General features: G+C 39.0%; 1 protein-coding gene across 2 annotated transcripts; it reads right to left on the bottom strand.

Moving 5' to 3' along the window:
- Positions 1-4,501: 4,501 nt before the first annotated feature.
- Positions 4,502-10,415, bottom strand: LOC116493649 (CDC42 small effector protein 2-B-like). Of its 2 annotated transcripts, none has more exons than XM_032195178.1 (4): positions 10,002-10,415; positions 8,018-8,230; positions 7,471-7,572; positions 4,502-6,883 (listed from the first exon to the last, which is right to left on the bottom strand). In XM_032195178.1, the coding sequence occupies exons 2-4, from the start codon at positions 8,069-8,071 to the stop codon at positions 6,809-6,811; spliced, it is 231 nt and encodes a 76-aa protein (XP_032051069.1). In that variant the 5' UTR covers positions 8,072-8,230; positions 10,002-10,415; the 3' UTR covers positions 4,502-6,808. The 2 variants fall into 2 exon arrangements, with proteins under 2 accessions (XP_032051069.1, XP_032051070.1); XM_032195179.1 differs by lacking the exon at positions 10,002-10,415 and adding an exon at positions 9,770-9,987.
- Positions 10,416-14,286: the final 3,871 nt, after the last annotated feature.

Here is a 14,286-nt window from a genome sequence, read left to right as displayed (position 1 = left end):
GAGAAACTAGTGAAAGCTTTCCTCACATGCCATTTTGTGGCAAGGTCACATTAGCATGCATTAATAAATGACTGTAACCTTATTTTTGAATTATGTTTTCAAACTTGTATCATGCCCTCAAAAGTATTGAGTCAGGTTTTAACACTTCCTGATAGTAGAGACTGCAAGGGTAAACATGGATAACTGCAGTTAAAAACATGCTCCTTCCACTATTAGTATGCAGCTTTAGCACATGTTAAGGCTGGGCTTTTAAGCTTATAGATATTAACTTTTTAAATTGGCTTTCTATCTGGAGAAAGTATGATTGTTTGGCCTGATCTACAAATCCTTAGTTTCAGAGAGCTCACTGTGAGAAGGTTAATTACTGGTTATCGTTATAGTCTCTATTTACCTTTAGACTCTGCTCAAGTTATGTAAAAGGTATGCATCTTTCTTAAGCACCAGCAAGATCAGATGCATGTAAATACACTATTAAAAAATCCTATAATCAAACACTTTCTCTAGTTCTTTGATGAAGAATCTGAAATTAGTCAGTCATCCACTTGTACAGGCCAATGTCATCTTTAAAAGCACACCAAATTCTGTCTCAGTAGTTTAAATGTAGATTTGAGTCCAGTTTTTAACCTTCAGTAAGCCAGACCAATCATACTAATTTCAGTTTAAAAGAATGGATTATTTCCTCCTGTATTACTTAAGATGCAAGGTCTCTCTATATACATATATATTAAACCACATATTATATATGCAATTAAATATTCCAGTATCGTACCATTTGAATTTTTCAAAATCTGAGAAAATGAACACTTAGCTTTAATACTTTTCCTGAATAAGGGTCGGCCCTTAGTAATAACTTTGGTTTTGCCCAGCTTGGATTTATATGGAAGTATCTGAGGAAACTTAAAATCTGTTATAAAGAGTATCTTCTTCAGACTTAGTTTGTTTTAAAACATAAAAGAAGGCTCACTGAGTAGTTTCAGTACAACTTTGTGGCCCTGATTTCACAAATGATTTACTGTAATGATCTCAACTGATCACCTGGAGCTCAAAGTTGGTGTTCTTGTCCATCTTGACAACTCTCTCTTAAACAGGATTAAAACTGGGTTAAGAGAACTTCCTCCAATTTGAACTACATTTTTGGATAGTATTTATTTACATATGCATATAATTTTTTAATTTGGTCATGCTACAGGATGTACAGACACAGAACAAAGTGTTCAGTAGCCAGACTGCAAGGCTTGATAAGCTAATTAGGACTGAGTTTAGGTGATATGGAGTCCAAAGCATACCCTGCCACAGCTGTGCTTGCAGAAGTCCTAGGTCTGGATCAAGTGCCTCGAGTTGCAGGCTCTTTTGGCACAAGAGTGCGTCCTTGTAATGCCCCTGCATGCTCAGAAGCGCTTTCACTGGTTTCTTTAATGCTTCTTTTCTTTGCATAGCATCAGGAGAAAAGGCCTTAATGGAAAGCTCTTGTCGCTGTGGTCAACTCCTGGAACCCCAGCCCACAGTGAGTCCAGCAGGAGGAAGTCTTCATCATTGTTCAGCTCTGACCTATCCACTCTCTCCCAATGCCTGGAAACTGAGCGTCAGCTGGATCTAGTTAATTTTCCTGAAGTTTGGGCAGTACTGTGGGCTGAAGTCAAATTCCCTTTAGCACCAATATTTGTACCGACTTTAAATTGGCTTAGAGGAAATGGTATTGGGTGCAGCAGGATTCAGCATTCAGAACATCTTCAGTCTCACATTCATCAGAAGAAAAAGCCACCTTCCAAACCTACACATGCCATCATCAGCATGCAGATGCTGAAAGCAACACTAGCATTTTGGGGTTCTCCCTACGTGCTGAATACAGCTTTGTAAGCCTCTGCAGGAAGAGGATACCAACATCCATTTGGCAGTGCAAGTGGAAGGGTATAAAGTCCCAGCTTAGTCATGCTTTTAAGTGCCCAATTTCCTCCATATACCGATTATGCACACCTTACCAATATTTTGATGTTAAGAAAGCTGTCCTGTGTATTACGGGAAACAAACATTAACTTGCACATGTTCTACTCCCCTGCTTCTTCCTTATAAACAAATACCACAGCATCTGTGGCTTTCATATCTGCTTCCCTTGCATATCTAACTTTTCTGTAGCTCTCAACAGACCCGTTAGCCTCTCTGACTACCTTCTCCAGAGTATAAAGAATTTAGAAATAAAGATTTTATTATTTCACGTAGTAACATTGGCTTAGAGCTGCGTGTGCTAGTAAGTCAAAGTTACTCCATACCTTAAGGCTCTGTTGAAGAAACAGCTCTCCAACAGGCCAGTCCCTAGAGAAGCCATGCTCTGTACAGTACTAGGAAATATGTATTCTTACATATACACTGTAAACATGTGAATAATGACAGGAAAACCACTGACATAAGCAGCCTGGGCCTTGTGTGCCAGACTAATCACGGTAGTTTGCCTGCAGAAGCACAAGTACCAACCATGCAGACCATCTCCTTAGGTGCACAGAGACTTGAGGTACAGAGGAAAGTATCTACAATTTTGAATTTCAATAATTAACTGCTACTTTGCGTCTAAAATCTGCTGAGCTAGCCCATGTATTAAAAGAGAAAGGTATAGAGTTAAGGGTGGAGTTACAATTGTAGGGAGTTAAAATGCAAAGTCTCCCCTTTTTTAAAAATGTGTGCGCATATGTATATAAATTATTTATTCCAAGCAGCCTTGCTTTTCTAAAAGCATTGTTATATTTATGGTTACTCTTAATTTTCTGCCTGCAGCAGAAGCAGCTAACCTGCAATGTAATGAACCAGATCAATTCTCATTTCAGGACTCCACACCTTCAGTATTAACCCTGTGGCATGTGATTTATCTGTCGTATGGATTTTAGAATTGAAGGTCTACTTTCAGGACTCAAACCAGAATCATAATTCAGTAAGCCGTGCAAATCAGAGCACTGCCACTACTCTTTTTTAACTAGTCCCACTGAAGAGTGCTCTCTTGGGAAAAGAAAATGCCAAGAAAAACTAGGAAGGAAGATGTAGTTTCTACCTCATATTCCCCAATTGCCTAAATTTATCTGGATGATTTGACAGTACATTAAATAAAAAATCTACATGAGATTCTGGACTAACCACATTTGCAGAACCACAAACTACCTGAAAGCCTTGCAGAAACCCACTCACCAGAGGAGATCTTTTTAACATCCCTGTAACATGGCACTGTTTTCATCCCCTTATTTATCTCCTCTCTCCCCGCAGCATTATGAGAGGCAGACGAGCATTCTTATCTGCCCCTGCTAAGTTTTTACGGTACTGTCACAGTGATGATAGCAAAGTACATCCAAAGGTGATCAAGAGCAGCCAAACAATCATCTCTAAATGGCAGCTTTGATTTTTTCCTCCAACATTAATTACCATATTTAGTAACTTGTAATAAATTTCATAACCATTCCTCCATGGAATTTAGCACTATTAAATCATGCTTATTCTTGCTGGTACAATAAGGTTAGAAGTATTTATTAATCTCAGACAATTACTGTCTACACAGAGTGGAAGTTACAGAAGCAGGTGATAGTCCACAGTGGCGAGACCATACAAAGAACTAGCCCTACATGCCTGAGTCACAGGTTGCCATATTACAGGATAACTCAGAACATAGCATGACACCACATTCTTTACAAAGCCATTCCAGGAGATTAAAGGACATATTAGGTTGTGAAAAATCAAAATACCTTTTCTCAATACTGACTACAGGTTTAAGCAAAAGTATGGTACAGTCAGTAAAGCCTAGCAGGGACATCACAAGGTAAGACAATGTTTTAAATAAGACCTACTTCCTCCCTGCCCCTTTACCTTAAAAAAAAAAAACAAAAAAAAAACACGTAAAAAAGGCAAACAGAGTGATGAGACTCTGGCAGACTACATACAGAAGACAATCCTATACCCCTTGTAAGCTACTTTATTTCTGACTATGAAGAGAGACCATAAAAATTCCATCAAGTCACAGCAGTAACATTTCACTGCCACATTGGGTTGTTGGTGTAAGGTTGTCACAGCCTACAAGGTAGATTAAGAGGTTTGACCCTTTGGTGTCATTTTCTGTTTTCAACTTGACTGGAATAAAATAAACAAAAAACCCCAACAACAAAAAACCAACCCCACACCGAACAGCCTGTATAGAGCAGTTGACAGAGGCTTGATGGAAAATTGTGCTCTCTAGTGGAGAAATGTGATTTTGCACAATAAGGTTTCAAACCATGCTGATTCGTCCACCAGACCAACACATCTTCAGTGCAGAGAAAAATATCAAGATTTTGACAATATGAAAAGAGTGCAAGTGCCTTGTTCAACAGATTTATTATAACCTAGATAGGTTTATATTGAGTTACATGACAGACTAGAGCTAAATAAGGCTTCTAATTATACAAAGAAAATACCTGAGACATTCTTTTATGCTTGTTTACATTTAAAAAGTAGTGGCACTTAATGCAATAGCTAAACATGTTTTTATTTCTTTTTTTTTTTTTAAATAATACGACTACTTCGTTAATTTTAATGTAGTCCTAGATAATACTGTGTAGTCTGATGAATATCACTTTGACGCTAGGTAATGCTGTTTGGTTTACAGAATCAGGAGTAGGTTTTTTCTACAAAAAAGCTGAATAACAAAATTATCTCTGTTGATTTATTTATAGCAAGAAGAACTATCATGATCCCCAACTTCTTTATTTGTAATCATGCATACACCACTCTGTTCTTAAATATACTGAATGAGTCTTCAGGAAATACTAACTCTCTAGCTTGTTTTCTTGTAGTGTTAAGAAAAATATAACCCATTTTCTTCATCACAGCTGTCCTATGTTTATTTTTTCTTGGCAGGTATGGACTAATGAATACATGAATTCAGTTTAATAGCAGATGAATTAGAATGTATTTTTAAAGAATAATTTGGCCACTTTATGCTTCCTCAACAGTATACAGGATTTAACTTCTTTGAACTCTGCATCCTAACTAGCTTGCTGGAATAAGTCTGAAGTTAGAAGACAAAAATATGAAAGTGTTTAAAAAGCTAAGTTTACAGTTAATGTGCTAATTTTAAAAGGTATTAAAATATGGCATGTATTTAATTCAAAAGCAAGGACCTAGAAAGATGTGGGGCGTTAGAGTTCTCTTTTACTCTTTTATGTGGTTGCTGAATGCAATGATCAGCTGTTGACTACTACAGAAAGTAGCATTCTCTTCCTCTTTGGCCCTTAAAGATGAAATATGGGAAGGAAGCATGGGGAAAATATTTCTTTTTATAATGCATACAGAAACCTACCTTTCGCGTTTTAAGTTACCTAATATACTCAGAATAGGCAGCCTAAGACTTAAGCAAAGCCAGTTTAAAAAAGTATCATAAGCCACAAACATAATCATTGAAGTTAAAAATCTGCCTTCCAAAAATCTAGCTGGCAAATCTTTTGGTTTCTTGTTTTTCATGAAAAAAGTTTAATGGATGATCTTATGCCTAGAGCAAGAAAGGGAGAGGTGCACTGACTTTCGGTATAACTGGTGCTGATTTGGCAGTAATTTAAAAAGTTGTGTTTAGTTAATCCCACAACAGCAAACTTCACAAGTTTCTGCACTGACAGTCATTCATAATTTTAAGTTAGAACAGTTGTCAGTGATGTGATAAAAGGAAAATCTCTATTTAAGCAGTTTTGTCAGTTCTTATTAGTTTTTCTATTAAGTGATATAAGAGATAAACTGTAGGTTGCGTATGGCTAAATATCCATATTTATAAAGCACTGGAACTCTAAAAGACAGTTTCCATTTAATATTCTCCTGACTATCATTTAAATTATACTTTATTTAACCCATATCATTTAAAATCATATATAAGAAAGACTTCAGTTCATCTAAGAAAATAGTTTCGAAATTAAAGAGACAGAAGCAAGAGATACCCCTTCCAGTTCCGTGCAGTTATTGTTACAGATAGGTAATACAGGGAGCTCTTAAATGTATTTAGCTTAAAATTCAATAGTATTCATGCAAAATTAGTGTAAAGTTGTGAGCATACTGTAGCACCACTTCAAATTAACTGATACCTGATATTAGTTTTGTTGTATTAATAATACCTGTCAGTTATACTAGTGCACATATAGAGGGGAGGCAGGCCAGTAACTGAGAGAAATGCTTGTTTTTCTCTAAGTGGGTAGGTCTGCAAAACCTGCCTTTTAAGCTACAACAGCGTTATCACAGCAAGGCAGAAGTTTCACTGGGTTTTGCAGACTCAGCTAGTTACATCACATTAGAGTTGGTTTGCTATTGAAAGTCATGGAGAAAAATACTAAAGCATAACTCAGTAAATTAATGCCTTAAATTGTAAGCCATCCAAAAATTAGGTCAGAAGTTATGTTATAGGCTACAAGACCCTACTTAGATATTCAATTTAGCCCACATAGGAAGTACAAATATGTTATCTTCCAATTAAAAATTAGTCTTGTTTCTTGAGGGAAAGAGACAGAGAGATAACAAAACCCCAGACAATTCATGCCAACTTCCAGTCCCATCCTACAAGACGACTTTGAGGTTTTTGGAATACAGCCAGGAAGTCATCCAGTGACAAATTACTGTTGCTACCATGACAGACTGTTTTTAAGGATAATTTCCAGTAACTCCTTCAGAAGCTATTGTGCAAAGAACGCAAAAGCTCGCACTGACCTATTATAATTCAAGTACTCTCTCTACTTCATGATAAAGAGGCTTTAGAGAATATGAAATCACAGTCCAGGAGATCTTCTTAAGACAGGGCAAATGTCAGACTTCTTTCAATTTCCTATAGCTCAGCAGTTGCTGAAGTGCCATTTGTGTAACCACCTTTAGACTTCATGTGGTCCTGAATTGATGCAGTCTAGAAGAAGAAGGGGTAGACTGAGTTAGAATTAGAACATTCATCTTACAAAGTCTGGTTGTCAGAACAATTTCTAAAAGCATAAATTTGAAGAAGCAGACAGTGCTAGGTCCCAGTAGCAGTGGGGAGAAATAGTAACTAAAAAAACAAACAAACAAACAAAAAAACTAGAAAAACTACCTAGAAGTTCTGTGTTAAGTCAGTGCACGAAATGGGTATTACTGTCCAACATCCAGCTGTTCTTACATCTCTCAACATGGCACAACTTTGATTTTGGGTGATGTGAAATCTGGACCTAGTATCAAGTGCTTCCACAGAATCATTACCCCAAAGGGTTCACTTCACACACAGAGACACTGGGGAAGTCAGATCATCCTGTGGAACGTATCTTCTACAGTATCTTATGCTTACAAACTGAGGGGCATTTCGGGGGGGGGGGGGGCGGGAAGGGGAGGGGTGAAAGGGGTGTAGGGTGAACACAAAGACAGATGTTTTGTCCTTCCATGATATTATCTAGTATTTTAGTATCTACTGGCTCTACAGGATACTGAGCTGAGATTGCTGCTTATCCAGGAGCACACACTTACTGATGAAAAGTCACTACTCATCTCTCTTGTCCCAACATGCGCATTGTGGACGAAGTTCATTGGTTCTCCTATCATGTTCCGGTCCAGTCTCCGACGCCTCTTCTATAAAAAGAAAGATATCTTATGTTTCTACTCAGAAAATATGGGGCAGCTTTCAGACAGAAACAAGGAGCGGCAAACAAAGAAAAACAGGCAGTTCTGACCCCCCAGTGACTCCTTGTGGCAACCAGGCTGAAGCTTTACACTCGTCACACTATGAGAGGGTCAAACGCACCTTTATTACTGCTACTTGATTTTTAGCAAAAGCTTTCTTGAATTTTGGAAAAAGTCAATCCCCTACATATAGGGTCTGAGAACTGCAAACAATCATACTGGCAAAGCTTCTGACAAACAACATATAAAGCTTAAACACAGCATAACATATCCATTCTTAGCTTTTCTATTAATCCAATTTAATAAAACAACATGATAGTAAAAGCGTTTCACATTATAACCAAAAGATAAAATTACAAATATGATAAAAGATGGGATTTGTGCATCTACCTACCGGCTGGGGTTGTTCACCATTGCACCAGTTAAAACAAACCAGGAATTCAGTCATTTTATGTTTTCAGTAGGTTATACGGTCTTGTTATTTAATAATTTCTCTGGGAGTTAAAGCGGTACAAGGACCAAGATGCGGTTCCTAAAGTGAGTTTAGGAAGGAATTGCTTGAGCAGATTCACAGATAAAGATCACAGAAAGCATCTGATGAGTATACCTAGAAAGAAATTATTTAATTTATACTAAAATATCTAAAGTTTTGTAACAGTTATTGAGCAACAGACATTTCAACAAGCTGAAACAAGTCTGTAAGAGAACTGTTTTAGACATACCTCCATCGAGTAGCAGTATCAATTTAAAAATCACTAGGTTCACATCAGAAAACAGCATGAACAAGCATGCACATTTATTCCCAGACAGAAAGTAGAATATATTCTAGCGTCTTTACAGAAGTGTAATTAAAGCAACACAAGAATTAAACTAAGTCTTGTTTAACAGTCAATAACCCTGTTGTAACTAGAGCTGGCCAAAGCTTCTCAACTATTTAGTATTTCCAGAAAGAACAGCTTAGAAGCACAACAGACTGAATGATTAAGCTTCACAAATATTTGCAAAATAAAAGTATTCTTACATCTTACATAGTTGCTCTTCACAGACACAGAGAAGTTCAAAGTAAAGAGAACTCTACAACACCAAAAAGCCATTAAACCAGAAAAAAAAGGAAAGCTTTTTTTTTTTTTTTTTTAAAATCAGCAACAGAACCAGTTCATCAGACAGAGCCCAGAACTTCCCAGAACACGTAGAACGATGAACACAGCAATCCCAAATCAGAATCATAAACAGGAAACTCATGGACTATACAAGTCCTAAAGCTATGATAAAACCCAATAGTGTAGTGTCAGTGACTTGTTTATTTTTATTTTTAAGATACATCCCCCTTCGAATCAAGCCCAGGCATCACATCAATATTTTCACATCCTACAGCATTCAAACAATGTAATAACAGGTCAATTTATTAAGAAGTTCTTTAAAAAGCTTACAGCTTAACAGAAGTTGCAACACCATAAATTCAGTCTTTCTAAATCAATACTGAAGTCCTCACAAACTGCATAAACTCCCCCTATTGCAGGCATTTCTTATGTAGTCCCACAATTATGTAATTAGCACATTAATATCTTTCACCTTTGTAGTTCTATTTCACTTTGTCACTTCTCACACTTGAAGCAGATTTTTTAAATTTCTGCCATTTATCTTTCAAAGCGTTTGTGACATTTGCTTCCTAGCTTTAGGTGGTCTATATGATGCATTATTGAAGAAATTAAAACCTCCGTTATATCCTGTGTGGTTTTAATACAACTCATTAGCTGGCTAAATGATCATTTTTCACCCTGCTTCATCCTCTCACAAAGGCCTTTATCACCACTGGTGTCTTGTATGGGTGCAGCAAAGCAGGGACAGTGGTCCCCACAACTGCAAGAACACGCAGAAACCAAAGCTTTTGCCCACACTTCACAGAAGCTGCAGACTATTTGGGTTTAGTGCATGTTAAGAAGATTATCAAAGCTAAGATTTTCTAAAAAATCACAAAGTGTGTCACTGTACCCTAATAACCTATTTCAAAAGCAGACTTACTGGGGGGTCAAATGAGTTTACCAGAGTCAAATTAGACATAGGAACATCCCCATCCCAAAATAGTGGCCATACACCTGCTCTCCTCCTGCTGTACCCCACAGCCTTCAGCCTCAGCAGCACGTACCTGTGTGTCACCCGCAGCTCCAGGCGTCCTGCCGGGTGCCACCTCCTCATTCAAGCACTGGCAAGCAGCCAGTTCCTGCCTCACCAACCCTAGCACATTTGCAGTTGATATTCCTTGATTATAATCCTGACAGCTAAACAAGACCACTGTGGTGTGAATCCGCACCCCAGGATGATTCCTTTGCTCGGTAACTTGCTGCAGAAGTCTATCTGGCAGTGCACTTCATGCTTACCTACAGGTGTCAGAAAAGGAGAATGGAAGCCAAAATGGTGCTCTGGTTTGGCGTGAGATTTGTACAGCAATGCAGTTTTCTCAGCGCTACCCATCCAGCCTGTGGCTCACTTCCACTCCTGCGGCAGCCCTGCAGGTGTCATCCTGGCAAAGAGCAGTGCTGAACGTCTTCCTGTTGTGTTCTGCAACGGGGCTCTTCTTTTCCTCTGCATGAGTCAGGGTGTCATCCTCCCAAACAGAAATGTCTGCACAAGGGCACGGGACACCACCTTCCTCCCGGAGACTCAAGGTTTCCACAGTAACTGGAAGAATTTAAAAAACATCTTAATGTGCTCAGGCTCGCCCAAGACTAATAAAAGCCAACAAGAATCCCAAAACCGAGGAGAAAACAACGTTTTGTCACTGTTGGCACACAGACCAGAACCGGACAATATCCTGTTGTTCTTTCTCTCTGTTTTTCCCCATAGCAGCAGCAGCATCAAGAAGAGAGAGACAAAGGGCCAGGGAAACAGCTAGCACGCGCAGACACAGATGTTGAATACGATGGCCAGCATACACAGCCACGCTCCGTGGCGTGTAAGCACCCCAGAGCTTTATGAACATTTAGATATATTTTACTGAGTGTAACATGCAATTTGTCCCACCATTGCTATGCATTAAAAAGTATTGAAAATAGCCCTGTGTTTTACTTATACTAATTCTACAGGAAGTGTAGAACATTCTCCTGAATGAAAACAAAAGGATCTCCCCTTTCCATTGACAGGAGATGAGCACCATCAGCTTAATAACAGACTAAACATATCTGTTCTCCACAGTTGTCCTACAGACTCAAGGTCTGGTCATGAGATCCCTTTCTGAGGGATGTTGGCCTCTCTGAGATCCCCCTGCTCTGTGCCTGGAATGTGTGTGTTATGCTGGCTTTGCTTGTTTTACTGATATGGTGCTAAAATCCTGAAATGGCTGTATGGGTATGCATCTGAATGGCAAGGTATGGAAATAATAATAAAAAAAAAGACAGTGGAACTTGTAGATAACAATTAGTTTAATTAGCTTTGAGCATGGTGTGAAACTCGAGGTGCCTCCAAGTCACCTCGCTCCACCACAGGTGAAGATTTCAACCAAGCACACCAGAACCCTTTGGAAGGCCCTCGGAGCCGCGCAGTTACAACGCTGCTCTAGAGGCGCGGAGCTGCGCGGGGACAGCCCCTCATCAGCTAATTGCAGGCCCCTCATCAGCTAATTGCAGGCCCGTAATTACGCGCAGGGCCGGGCACAGGCAGCGGCAGGGCACCCCGCGGGCCGAACCACCGCAGCGCCTGAGGGGGGCCGTGGCGCAGCACCCCCTGGATTTCCTTGTCCCCCCCCCGCCTTCAGGGCGCGTTGGTGCAGCCCCAGGCGCGGCCGCCTCCTCTCCAATGAGCGCCGCCGAGCGGCCGAGCCGCGGCCCTATCGGGCGCGAGCCGGGCGCTCCCCGCCCAATGGGCGCGAGGCTCCCCGCGCCGCGCGCTCCCGAGGGGCGCGCGGGCGGAGGGGGGAGGGGGAGGCGTGTGGTGCACGAGCACCACCCAGGGGCCGCAGGGGCTGGTAGTAACGGCCTGAAATGGCCGTTTAAATTTGAGGGCGGTTTAACTGAACGTTGGGGTGCGGGCACAGCACTCCCAGCAGGACGAAGTTTATTAAATTACAATTAGACTACTTGGATTTAATGGAATTTTAAAAATGCTTACTCCTGCAGGTCAGGGCGCTGGAAAGCCAAGCTCAAAATTAAAATAAAGGGGGAAGAGCGGTGCTGCAAAGCAAACAGCAGGTGGCAGAAGGCATCTACCAAAGCACAGTTGGTGATAAATCAACGAGGGAACTGACGTGAAGGAATCCCAACAGCACAGTTAGAGGAACAACCTTCATATTATTTATGCTCTTATCACACAGCCTAAAAACAGATCAAGTATTCTGTTGCCATTTTCCACAAGGAAGCATATGTCTTATGAACGTGGCAGAGTTATCACTGCCAGCGAAAAAGCCAGATTTCACTGAATTAAAAAATTATCTAATGTGAACCTGAACGGTGATGGGAGGGGGTACCCGAATTAAGTATCCAGGTTAACAATACTAATGAGAGAAGCCCAGGAAACCAAGATTCCCCAATCAGCACTGATAATCCACGTATTAATCCACTCAGAAAGCAGAAATTCAAAGCAATACTGCACATACAAGTATTAATTCCACCACAGTGACTTGATAACTCAAAAGTAAGTCGTATACCAAGTATGAAACAGTACAATGAGATTGTTTTAGACCTCTGATTTTATCTGTTTCTCTAAGCAATACGTTTAGCTATACTTCTTCACCTGGATTAAAAAAAAAAAAAATCAATACGAAAGTGTCCAACACTACGTTTATCTAATTGATAAATCAGTTTTTACTAAAGCCAAACAAGACTAAATGCATACAACAATAAGATTACTCAATTTAGCTGTAAATGCATTAGATGCCAGTACACTGTAGTTATATTAATCCAACATTTACTTTTTATGCATTAAAACATAATAGTATCATTTGAAAGACTAGTATCTAATGGAGATAACAAATCATAGTTTTAACTGGCATAATTAAGAGTTCATTGAATTAATAAAGATGTTATATAAGCTGCTCAAACTTTCCCCAATTTGTTTTCCCCCATTTAATTTTAATAAAATCTCTATCTAAAAGTTTTTTATTCATACAAGAACAGAACTTTCTACAATTTTAAGGTAAAACTACCAACTATATTTTCACATGTATTTGCCTGAGGAATCAAACACTGCAAGCTTCATTTGCTCAGGAATTCCAAAGAAATGCTGTAACATGCAATTGCAAAAGCATCAATTTCTGTGCTTAGAATTCTCATTTTCAGTAACAGTGGACATGATTTTTTTTTGAAAACAAACAAACAAAAAACTTCAAAGAACAAACAAGCAAACTACAGAAGAAAACAAACAAACAAACAAACAAACAGAAAACAAGAGACTACAGCTTGAAACACTAAATTGGATACTACATGAGGCAACAGAAAACAAGAAATATTAAAGGAAATTAATTCAGATTAGTATACTTCATGGAGGCATCTAATTCCATATTATACTTTAATAAGAATAGTTCAAATTCCTAGATTCTAGTTTTGAAGTTACGTTACAAAATAATAATAAAAAAAAATTAAACAGTATTTATGTACATTCTGCTCCAAAAATGGACTGCAGAAATTCTTTACATTTCTTTTAGAAATACACATAAACCACAGCACAGGTCAACAATCCACTGGCAATTAAGACAAGACAAAATCAACTTAAAGAAAATACATCTGCGGAAAGTTTTAATCTATTACTACTTCAGTAACAGCATTTCAGTGTTGCTTCAGACTACTTTAAGGAATTTGTTCTTGCTCCAAAACATCATTGCAGTTGACTTCATGTTGAATGACCACTTGTTACAGTAGGTCTTTCACAGAAAAAGATGAATATTAGCAGTGGGAAATTAGGACTTCAGAAAGTTATGAGTCTAGGCATGTATACAACGTGTAAATCATCTAAAACTGAAGAAAACCACCCCTCTGATGCCCTACCATACATGCTTTGTAGAAAGTTTCACACAGCCTACCCGTCGTCTTACTTCAATGCGTGCCATTTACATTACTACTTAAAAATAACAGACACAGCACAATAGTTTGTTAGACTATTTGACCAAACAGTTTAAAGCTTTTTTGCCAGTCTAAACCAGGTGTGTGTTCCTTTGAATGGGAATTCACACTGAGTGCTGCAAGTAATTAAACTCAGAGAGATGGATATCAACCTCCATACAATATTTATCATCAGTATTCACTAATAGTTTGTTATGCTGCCCTCACACAGATTATCTCACATAACCCCAAAGCACACTTGAATAATTTGTTTAGAAAAAAAGTTAAATGCAGTAGTTTTTCCTACAGACAACTAAATTTCACATGAAGTAGAAGTTGTTTAGTTTTGTTTATGCTTCAATAGCAATAAAAGGGGGGGAAGGGGAAAAAGGGGGTGTGGTGGGAAGGGGGCCACACACACATTCTCATTATGAAGACATCTGTCCTCCCAAACAACCACTATGTGTATTGAGGCCCTGCTTCCGAGGGTGCGGCCAAATATCACTCGTTGATGGGAAGTAGATAATTTATTTTTCTTCTCATATGCTTCCACATGGCTTTTGCTTGGTTGTTGTTGTTTTTCCCTCTTCCTTTTCCCTTTAATTCAATTATCCTCATCTCAACCCATGAGACT

This window comes from Aythya fuligula, chromosome 11, assembly GCF_009819795.1.
Source record: "Aythya fuligula isolate bAytFul2 chromosome 11, bAytFul2.pri, whole genome shotgun sequence".
In the NCBI taxonomy this organism is placed as follows: domain Eukaryota; kingdom Metazoa; phylum Chordata; class Aves; order Anseriformes; family Anatidae; genus Aythya; species Aythya fuligula.
The sequence above is the reverse complement of the archived record's forward strand: the minus strand, read 5'-3'. Positions and strand labels throughout refer to the sequence as shown.

Coding starts and splice junctions, on each gene's coding strand:
- LOC116493649 (XM_032195178.1), bottom strand. CDS start 8,071: ATGACTGAATTCCTGGTTTGTTTTAACTGGTGCAATGGTGAACAACCC. Junction 7,573..8,017: donor ATGGTGAACAACCCCAGCCG/GTAGGTAGATGC, acceptor TTCTTTTTATAG/AAGAGGCGTCGGAGACTGGA. Junction 6,884..7,470: donor TGAGTAGTGACTTTTCATCA/GTAAGTGTGTGC, acceptor TTCTTCTTCTAG/ACTGCATCAATTCAGGACCA.